This window comes from Scyliorhinus torazame, chromosome 1 (assembly GCF_047496885.1).
Source record: "Scyliorhinus torazame isolate Kashiwa2021f chromosome 1, sScyTor2.1, whole genome shotgun sequence".
Lineage (NCBI taxonomy): Eukaryota > Metazoa > Chordata > Chondrichthyes > Carcharhiniformes > Scyliorhinidae > Scyliorhinus > Scyliorhinus torazame.
In genome coordinates this window covers 67,929,045-67,939,922 of record NC_092707.1, presented here as the reverse complement: position 1 = coordinate 67,939,922, position 10,878 = coordinate 67,929,045, and the positions used below count along the sequence as shown (strand labels likewise).

Sequence of the window (10,878 nt, the reverse complement as noted above, 5' to 3'; positions counted from 1 at the left end):
TAAGGGACAATTTAGCGTGGCCAATCCACCTACTCTGCACATCTTTGGGTTGTGGGGGTGAGACCCATGCAGGCATGGGGAAAATGTGAAAACTCCACACAGACAGTTTCCCGGGCTGGGATAGAACCCGGGGCACGGTAGCACAGTGGTTAGCACAGTTGCTTCACAGCACCAGGGTCCAGGTTCAATTCCCGGCTTGGTCATTGTCTGTGTGAAGTTCTCCCCATGTCTGCGTGGGGTTTCCTCCGGGCGCTCCGGTTTCCTCCCACAGTCCAAAGATGTGCAGGTTACTGTGTTACGGGGATATGGTGGGGTTGTGGGCTTAGGTGGGGTAGTCTTTCCAAGGGCCAGTGCAGACTCGATGGGCCGAATGGCCTCCTTCTGACTGTAAATTGTATGATTCTGTGAAACAGGGTATGAGTATTGGCTGTAACTGATCTTGAGCGGTAGGACCCAGAGGAATCCTCCGCGGGAACTACAGGGAAGTGTCGAAAAGTGACTAGAATTGCCATTGTACAAGAGAGATCAGAGCATCACAAACACCTTCCAACATCAGAAGCTTCAACCGAATGTAAAAGAAAAAACCCGCGAAGCCGGGTTCCCCAGTACTGGTCAGGTTCTTCCCAAGAACTTTGAGGGTTTTGAAAGTTGCACATTTTGCTTTAGGCAAGGAAGAAGTGATGGGATCTGCACCCTCGCTGCCTGCCTGGGAAATCCGCAACCTTGCCCACACAACCGGCTGTAAGTACAGGCTCTAGATGACCATCCATTTGTTATTTGGTTCAATTAAAAAAAACATTTAAAGTGAAAATGTCGAATAAAGTAGGAGGGTTGGTGAAGGTCGCTGCCAGCAAGAGGCTGGTTCGAAAAGTATTTCCTAATACGGGAAGGATGATTAACATCGAGTAACTTTTCAGTTCCCTTTAATCGCACTGTCCAACCCCAGGGGCTGAGTTGACATTTGTTGGACTGATGTGTGTTTGACAGTCTTCCTTCCTCTTTCCTCCACTGTTTCTGGACAATCCTTTCCAACATGCAAACTTGCCTCTCCGGTACGTCAGCCAATTGGCCGTTATTGACACGCCACGGGCTGACCGACCGCGGGGGGTTTCACAGCTGACACACACACACATTCACTCTCAGGGTTTTCCGCTCCCGCACTGAGGGACGCTGAGACTAGTCTGTCCTCAGCTACTGTCTGGGTGAGTCCAGCTGAGGCTGGGCACAAACTAGGGATCAAACCCCAAACCCTCTGTATGGGTCATTCAGCCCCTCGAACCAAATACTAGCACACAGCAAGGGAAGACCCTGGTCCTTAACTGCTTTCCATTCAACTTCTCTCTACCATATTATGTGTTTGTCGAACGTGTTACAAAATATACCTGTGTTTGCTGCATTCAATCAATTCTTGGTGGTATTGCCATCAACAATGCATCTACAGCTTTCCTGCACTTTAACAAGCAAATTGTAAGCAGGAAAATGAATGATTTCAAAAGGAAATTGGGTGGGCACTTACTATTGGATTGCACCATCAAGAGTGAGCATGGACTCAATGGACCAAATGGCCTCCTGGTCTAAACAGTTGGAACTCAGTCTAAGCCTGCGGGACAACCTTACCTACCCTGGAACTAGCTGAGCAGAGCATTTTTTAAAAAGTTAATTTACAGGATGTGGGCATCACTGATTAGGCCAGCATTTATTGCCCATCCCTAGTTGCCCTTCAGAAGGTGGTGGGGAGTTGCCTTCTTGAACCGTTGGAGTCCCTGAGGTGTAGGTCCACCCGCTGTGCTATTGTCTCCCTCTCCCCCCAACACCAAAGTCCAAAGATGTGCAGGTTAGGTGGCACATCAAATTTGCCGGAGAGTTGTTTAATTTCACCTTTCATTTAAATACCCCTCCTAACAAGCAACCATCACTTCAAAAAGATTTTTAAAAAATCTTCCCTGTAATTAACAAGCTTGGGGAATGGATAACATGTTACCTTCATTCTACCTTTAGAACTCAGGGTGAAATATGAGGGTGTCATTTAAATTGTTAGGTTTCTGTCTGATAGCAGGTTATAATAGTTAATTTATAAGGTACATTTTGTAAGAAACGAATGAGTAAAGGCTCACCCAGTTTTCATTTGATTTTAGCTGAGCTTAACGCCAATGGAATATCATTGTATAAGGTTTAATTTATTCATTTAGTTATTTTAACGGAGATATCAGTAATCTATTAAAAATAATATTTGATCTGTGCTCCCCAGTAAGTACAATGAGCACTAATACAGAACATTTCACATAAGAACATAAGAACTAGGAGCAGGAGTAGACCATCTGGCCCCTCGAGCCTGCTCCACCATTCAATAAGATCACAGCTGATCTTTTAGTGGACTCAGCTCCACTTACTCACCTGCTCACCATAACCCTTAATTCCTTTACTGTTCAAAAATCTATCTACCTTGGACTTAAAAACATTCAATGAGGTAACCACAACTGCTTCACTGGGCAGGGAATTCCACAGATTCACAACCCCTCGCGTGAAGAAGTTCCTCCTCAACTCAGTCCGAAATGTGCTCCCCCTTATTTTGAGGCTCTGCCCCCTAGTTCTAATTTCCCCCGACAGTGGAAACAACCTCCCTGCTTCTATCTTATTGAAGTAAACGGCAAAGGGGAGTCCAAGGAGTTCCTAAGAAAGACATTTATTCAGCATAACAGCAGTATTTACACAGGATGCGGTCACACATCTCAGGGTCCTAACTCCTTCTTGTCAGCTACTACAGCAGCTGACCTGTTATGCTGGTTAACTCATAACCCAATTAGCACTAGGGAACAATCATCCCCAGCTGTATGAATCCCATGTAGGGTGATAACACTTATCTATTCTCTTCATAGTTTTATATGTTACTCTAAGATCCCCCCATATTCTTCTAAGTTCCAACGCAGCGTATGAAATAATATGGACCGTTTAGGATAGGTTGTTCTTCCTTTGTGTATAATGTCTAAATTTGGAATTTCTTTCCTCCCAGTTACTTCAGAGCAAATTGAAATCCTTCACAGAAGATTCTTGCACCTAACTGATGGAAAGGCTACCATGAGGTATTATTATTGTTCTGAATATTGAGACTTCATAACAACATTTAGAAGACTAAAACTGGGGCATCAGGTAGCATTCCAAATGTGAAGCCGTATTTACAATCCTCGCACAACTGGACCGTCTTGTCTGGCTTCAACACTGGAACCACCAACACCGCCCAATCTGCAAAACATGCTGGCCGGATGATCCCTAATTCTTCAAGTCAGCTGAGTTTTGTCTCCACTTTTGCCAGTAATGCATAAGGGATCTAAAATATCTCGACTGCGTACCTGGGTCGACATGGATTTTGGCCACAGCACCCTTTATTTTCCCCAAACCGGGCCTAAAGTACTTTTGTCATGAGAGGGAGATATTAGGAACTTGGTCCAGAAATGGGCTCCAAGATGTAGCAGGCAATTTAAGGGTTAAACAAACTGAAGGAAAAGACTGCAGCAGCAGACATAGAGGGATAAGTCCTGAGTTATCTTATCCCATTCAGACTTAACCTCATTCGTGGGAATACATAGGATGCCCCAGTTCTTGTTTGACCAGCCATCAGCCCATTACAGAGTCTGATGACCCATTTGTCCGTCAATAGAAGGTTAGTTGCATCTAAGTGGCATAACTCTGTTCTTTTGTATTATCAGCCAAGATCAGCCAGGGTCCCAGGTTCGATTCCCCGCTGTGTCACTGTCCGTGCGGAGTCTGCACATTCCCCCCATGTCTGCATGGGTTTCCACCGGGTGCTCCGGTTCCCTCCCACAGTCCAAAGACGTGCAGTTTAGGTGGATTGGCCATGATAAATTGCCCTTAGTGACCAAAAAGGTTAGGAGGGGTTATTGGGTTACGGGGATAGGGTGGAAGTGAGGGCTTAAGTGGGTCGGTGCAGCCTCGATGGGCCAAATGGCCTCCTTCTGCACTGTATGTTCTATGTTCTATCCCCATGCTCACCTACATAAAATGCTCGTCTGTTCTTTTTTACAGCAAAGATTGCTTTGATAACATTCCTGATCTGGAGAGTAATCCAATTAAGTCAAGAATTGTCAATGCATTTTTTGATCAGAGGTAAGTCTGCAGTTAATCTATTTGGAAATTTCACCTGTCATTTTATATTAATCAAAAATCAGGCTGTTGGTTTGGGAACCCACATCGTAGAATCCCTAGGGCAGCACGGTGGCGCAGTGGGTTAGCCCTGCTGCCTCATGGTGCCGAGGTCCCAGGTTCGATCCCGGCTCTGGTTCACTGTCTGTGTGGAGTTTGCACATTCTCCCCGTGTTTGCGTGGGTTTCGCTCCCACAACCCAAAGATGTGCAGGGTAGGTGAATTGGCCACACTAAATTGCCTCTTAATTGGAAAAAATGAATTGGATATTCTAAATTTATTTAATAAATTAAAAATTTTTTTAAAAAATCTTAGAATCCCAAGAGTGCAGAAGGAGGCCATTCGGCCCAACGAGTCTGCATCGACTCTCCGAAAGAGCACCCTAACTAGGCCCAATCCTCCATCCTATCCGCACAACCCCTTTACCACACCTAACCTTTGGACACTAAAGGGCAATTTTAGCATGGCCAACCAGGTAACCTGCACATCTTTGGACTGTGAGATCTGTGAAATCTGACGGCAAGTCCAACTCAGACCAGTGGACTGTAAGCTTCCTCGCTCAGGTAGGTGTCCTTGTGCAATTCTAGCCACTTCAGAGAAAATGCAGGCACAGAGCAAAAACAAAACTGGCCCTGGAACTAAAAAACTTACAGACCGCAAAGACAACTGGTGCACAAAATGGAAATAACACAACATGATTTTTTTTTGTTGTGATTGAATTATATTGATAGGTTAGGCCAGCCAGGGAAAAGGAGGCTTGTAATCTGTGCCGTACCTGGTCTGGGAATAATGGGTGCTTAAAAGGAGATTTCCTACAATAAAGATCACCCAGGTCCGGTAGAATAAAATCAAAATATTACAATTACTTTAATTCTTCTGATGTGAAAAAAAACCATCCTAATCTCCATGTGTATTGTCCTAGAAACCTGGGGCTACAATCATACGGAACGGTTGATGAAATCACTTTTGAAAATTTCCTGACTACTTTATCGTTTTTCCAACATATGGATGAGAACCACACAAAAGAGGACTTGGAATACTACAAAACTGAGAAACTGCAATGTAAGCTACTGGTAATAATGATCTTATTTCTACACTAGAAAATCATGAGTTAAGTAATGAAATAAATATGTAAAATAGTAACTTAAAACTAATGTTGTCTCATTGAAATGATTTGGAAATCTGCAGTTTTGTTAAGCTGCTTGTTGCCTGTGGTAATCAGTGACATTTCAGCTCAATGGTGCATAGCTGTCAACATTGAGATAATGGTAACTCGTACCAATGTAACATGCCTCGCGTCCTGTGGAGAAGGCAAGTGAAAATTCAGTCATCCATTCCTACAAAGTTAATTTTTCTTCTTTCCACACTTCAGAGTTTTTGACCTTTCTCCAGCTTGACCCAGTTTCAAACTATTAAGTTATTTGCCTACCGTATCTTATCTCAGTATTCTTGTAAATACATTTCCTTTTAAGTGTCAGTGGATTTTTAAAAAAATGTTCAAGGTGGAAAAATGTTCAACTGTGCTAAACCAGGTGGCACAGTGGTTAGCACTGCTGCCACATGGCGCCGAGGACCCGGGTTCGATATCGGCCCCAGGTCACTGTCCGTGTGGAGTTTGCACATTCTCCTCGTGTCTGCGTGGGTTTCACCCCCACAACCCAAAGATGTGCAGAGTAGGTGCGCTAAACTGCCCCTTAATTGGAAAAAAATAATTGGGTACTCTAAATTTATTTTAAAAAAGAAAACGAAAACTGAACTAAACCAGCCCTCTGGAAGGACAGCAAGTGAGTTGTCAAAAAGGGAATGGGGATGCTGGGTCAAATGAAATTTCCAACTGCTAATAAATCCTCTATTCCTGTGATGACGACATGCCATTTTTGCTTACTCTAAATTTAAGATCGTACTTTTCAGTAAAAATGTTATTGGCGTGACAAAAAAGCTGCATTTCTCTGGAGTGTTCATTTCCAATTGATTTATTTTAAGTGAGGGAAGGTCTCTTGTTTCGTGCCTTCTTTCCTTCACCTCTGTGCTAGCAGGCTTCTAGCTCGCTGCTCCCAACTCCACACAAAACTGTCTACGAGGAGATGTTCAACACTAGACCGTGGAAGGGCGTCCACCTGAATAGTAAAGAAAAAGCTGCCATCGACATCTGAAACATTCAAGAACATTCTTGACCGAACACAGAATAGGATATTTGGATTTTTTTTGAATGTTTTGTCTATTGCTGGCAATCCGTTCTTTAAATTAACAGCCATAAGTGGGAAAGATTTACTTTGTCAGCTTTCCATATCTTATAGTCTCGTTTGCTAGTTTCCTTTGTTTGATTCATTCCGACCCATTGATTTCTCTCATGACTTGAAAACTTGGTCAGAGTCCCATCAGCACATTCAAACAATTAGCAAATTCCTACTCAAGAAGCCAAACCTGTATAGAAGTTCCATTCATTGTTGGGAGATATCCAATTCTGATAGTGATAAAACCAAAGGGAGTCACATAACTTCTTGTCATGATATTCACTCATGCACATAATGAGATACTGACAGGCAGTGACAGACACCCAGTACAGCAATCAACACACAGGACAGAACACAACCAATCACCAGACAGAACACTAGAAGATGGTCTCCCACTATAAAACACACGCGGCATCAACACTCTGCCTCTTTCCACTGGTGACAACTGTAGTGACAGTCAGGGTGTATATATCAGTTAGCACCTTCTACACGTGGCTCAGCGCTAGTCTGGTCTAGTTAGTTACAGTAAACACGCTTAGATTAGTAGAGTGTCAAACCCACAGCAAACTGTGTGCACTGTGTAACAAGTTCAGTAAAGCGTATTGAACCAACACCAAAGTTTGGAGTCTACTTTCAAGTACAACTGCATCCAGTAACAGTCTGTGTTACCCCAGGGTGATTAACATGTTCTGACAACTACGGGGATTTCACAAGCTTATTGCTTTCACTGGAGTACTATATTTTCTTTTATCTTTCTTGCACACCTTAGGGATGGCAGCAAATATTACTCACTTAACTGCAATGGGACATGGGAAAGAGAAAATGCATCCTGCAACAGATGTGTTTTCAGCAAGAGAGTGAGAGCCTCAATGCAATATTCCTCTTCATGGAACTGATTTCAATTGTTATATAGCAAACCATGCAAACCAGGTGTGTCACTGATGCTGCACTCTCAATTCAGAAAGGCAGAAACATACCCCAGCAAACGTGAAACATTTTTAAAAAATGTTTGAAAATAGTTTGAGCTCCTCCCTCTTCTAATACCCTCATGTTATAAGAGTCACGCCCAGCTTAGAAATTAACCCATGACAGGCAGATTCCCTATTCTGCACAATAGCTTGTGTCAATTTTATACTTTTAAATTCTGGAGTTCTTGCTGACATTGATTGCTTATCCGTAATTTCCCTTGGGAAGGCGATGTTGATTTTGTCTTTTCGAATCACTGCAGTCCATTTAGTGAAGGTGCTCCTACGGTGCTGTAAGATAGTGATGTTCCCGGATTTTGACCCAACACAATGAAGTAATGGCCACATATATGTCCAAGTTGGAATGCTGGGGACTTGGAGGAGAACTTGGCAGTGATGGTATTCTGCTATACCTGGTGCCCATATCCTTCTCGGTGTTGGAGGCTGCTACTTGGCAAAGCGCTGTCAACGAAGCTTTGCCAGGTTACCGCAGGGCGCCCTGTAAATGATGCACAGTGCAGCCACAGAATGCAGTGAAGAGAGCAGATAGTTAAGTTGGTGAGTGGGGTACTTATCAAGCAGACTTGCTTTGTCTTGAATGGTGTTGAGCAAGGGGCAATTTAGTGTGACCCATCATCTACCTGACACATCTTTGGGTTGCGGGGGTGAGACCCACGCAGACACGGGGAAAACGTGCAACTTCACATGGACAGTGACCCGGGGCCTTGATCGAACCCGGGTCCTCAGCGCCGTGAGGCAGCAGTGCTTAATGCGCCACCGCGCTGCCCTAAAACCAAACATTTTCAACATTTCCTGGCATTCTGGAGATGCACAGGGTGGGATTTCTGGCCCTTCCAGCCAGCAGGATCTTCCAGTCCTGCCAAAGCACCCCCCCCCCCCCCCCCCCCCCCCCCCCCCCCCCCCCGGTCTTATAATTGTAACATGATTTGGGGAGAGGCTTTGGAGAGTGAGCCTTCACCGCAGGATATCCAGTCTCTGACTTGCTGTGGTTGCCGTGATATTTATATGGCTGATCGCATTGAGCTGCTGGCCAATGATGAGGATGGTGTAGGTTTCGAATGTCACCGGGAGATGATCAGACTTAAATTGAGGTAAACAGTATGGAGTAGAGTTTCAAGCAGAGATCCAGGTGTTAATTGCACCTGTTTTGAGAAGTCTGCCTATTCTCAAGCTTCATACAAGGATCTGTCATGGACCAGCCAGCATTTCAAAAACACACAACTTTTTGAAATAAATTACTTTAAATATGTTCCTTTATTTAGAGAGTGATAATAATAATAATCTTTATTACTGTCGCAAGTAGGCTTACATTAACAATGCAATGAAGTTAATGTGAAAATTCCCTAGTCGCCACATTCCGGCACCTGTTCGGGTACACTGAGGGAGAATTCAGAATGTCCAAATTATCTAACAAGCACGTCCACGGGACTTGTGGGAGGAAACCAGAACAGCCGGAGGAAACACACCCAGGCACAGGGAGAATGTGCAGACTCCGCACAGACAGTGACCCAAGCAGGGTACACAGAGGGAGGATTCAGAATGTCCAATTCATCGAACAAGCACGTCTTTCAGAACGCGTGGGAGGAAACCGGAGCACCCGGAGGAAACCACACAGACACGGGGAGACGGTGCAGACTCCGCACAGACAGTGACCCAAGCGGGAATCGAACCTGGGACCCTGGCCCTGTGAAGCAACTGTGCTAACCACTGTGCTACCATGCTGCCCAGATTCATTTGGAGCCTACTGAAAGGTCTACAAACAAATAGCAGAGACTGCCAATGGTGATTAATTCACCTTTTGGGGAGGCGGGCACGGTCAGTTTCATAGATAATGCTGGTTTCCAGCAAGTTTCTTTTAACCAGTGCAAAAGATCGTGGAAACTCATCTCCAGCTGAATGGGATGTGTGCTACGAAAGAATAAGGGGCGGGATTCTCCGTCTGCCAACGCTGAAATCGCGAATCGTGATTGGGCAGAGAATAGGTTCTGACGCCAAGATCGTGACAGGTGCTCATTTGGCGCAAATCGTGATTCTCCGTCACCTCGACAGCGCTGTCAATGCATTTTGGAATGCACGTACAGTAATTACTGCATGTGATTAGTGGGACCGATCCGATATTCTTCGGACTTCCACGATTCTCCGCCTACGATGGGCCAAGTTCCTGACTGCGCAGTTCACTTCTGCTTTCAAAAGTCGTGAAACCAACGTGGAGGCTACTGAGGGAGAGAGGAAGAGGAGGTAGGAAACAAAGAGGAGCGGCTGTGGACTGCCGGGCTGGACACTGGTCGGGCAGGCTGGGATGGGTGGGTCCATGCCAGAGCCAGGGGTGGGGGGCGCCGGGGGGGGGGGGGGGGGGGGGGGGGAATGGGGAGCAACGGGGGAGGGAGGGGGGAAACAGGCCAAGTCTTTCTGGGCTATCTTTCTGTGCACCCACTGACCACCCACCTTGCCCCTGATTCTGCAGAGTGACACGGCCGTATGGGTGTCCCCACCCCTGTACCCCATCCTCTGCCACAGCCCCCCCACCAACCCCCCCCTCCCCCCACCCGGTCACTACCCACCGGCGGCCCACCCATGGCAACACGCAAAGTAGTCCCTACTGGGGCCACGATGCATACCCCTGGTGAGGACAGTGCCAGCCAATGGTACCCCTGGCAACAGGGACGGCCGTCAGGGCCAGAGGCCCCCATGGTGCTGGCCACCGACGGGGCCAGGGGTAGAGTTCGCAGTGCCAACCAGGGCCACCATGCAGCCCGGTGGACTTGGCTGGGCATGGGGCTTACGCACCATGCTAACATGTCAGCCTTTCACCCCTGCAGACACAGGATTTTGGAATTCAACCAGCAACGGTGCCTTCCTGCTAGTCGCCACAGCCTGGGGGATGCCCTGTGGATGTACGAGCGAGTGCTGCTCGAGGAGGATGGAAACCCAGCTGCCCGACAGACCGAGAAGAAGGAGGTGCCAAGGGGGCGCCGCATGAGGCCTCGTATGTACTGACTCTGCCTGTCATTCGAGGACCTGCCGGACCAGGCAAGCCGTTGAGGACTCCGGATGAGTAGAGAGTCAGTACGACATATCTGCCAGATGATGGCACACCTGGCACCGCGGGCATATGGGGAAGTACAACCACTCCCGATGGCCGTCAAGGTGACGATCGCCCTGAAACTTTATGCCACAGTGTCCTTCCAGGTGCCAAGTGAAGACCTGGCCAGGATCTCACAGACCTCGGTGCACAGGTGCATCCGTGCCATCACGGAGGCCCTATATGCCCAGGTGGCTCAATACATCCACTTCAGTATGGACCGAGCCCACCACGATGCCCAGGCAGCGGGGTTCGCCACCATCACCGGGATGCCCAAGGTCCAGAGGGTGATTGACGGGATGCATGCCCCCCGAGGAGCCATGCAGATGACAGGCCACTCTAAACAAACCAAAAGGGGTTTCCACTCGATGAACATGAAGCTGATATGTGACTATCATCTGCGCATCATGCACATCTG

At 46.7% G+C, this 10,878-nt stretch overlaps 1 protein-coding gene across 6 annotated transcripts in view; it reads left to right on the top strand.

Moving 5' to 3' along the window:
* Positions 1–502: 502 nt before the first annotated feature.
* The window catches only part of tesca (tescalcin a), a 46,220-nt gene continuing 35,844 nt past the window's right edge, over positions 503–10,878 (top strand). For 3 of the 6 annotated variants that reach the window (XR_011940179.1, XM_072496328.1, XM_072496348.1), the window contains exons 1-4: positions 504–741; positions 3,011–3,080; positions 4,042–4,122; positions 5,081–5,220. Coding sequence is in view for 5 of the 6 variants with exons in the window: in XM_072496328.1 (XP_072352429.1) it covers positions 681–741; positions 3,011–3,080; positions 4,042–4,122; positions 5,081–5,220 (352 nt within the window). In the remaining variant the exon portion in view is untranslated. Of the gene's footprint in view, positions 742–3,010; positions 3,081–4,041; positions 4,123–5,080; positions 5,221–10,878 lie in introns of all 6 variants that reach the window. The other 3 variants (XM_072496357.1, XM_072496366.1, XM_072496337.1) reach the window with 3 other exon arrangements.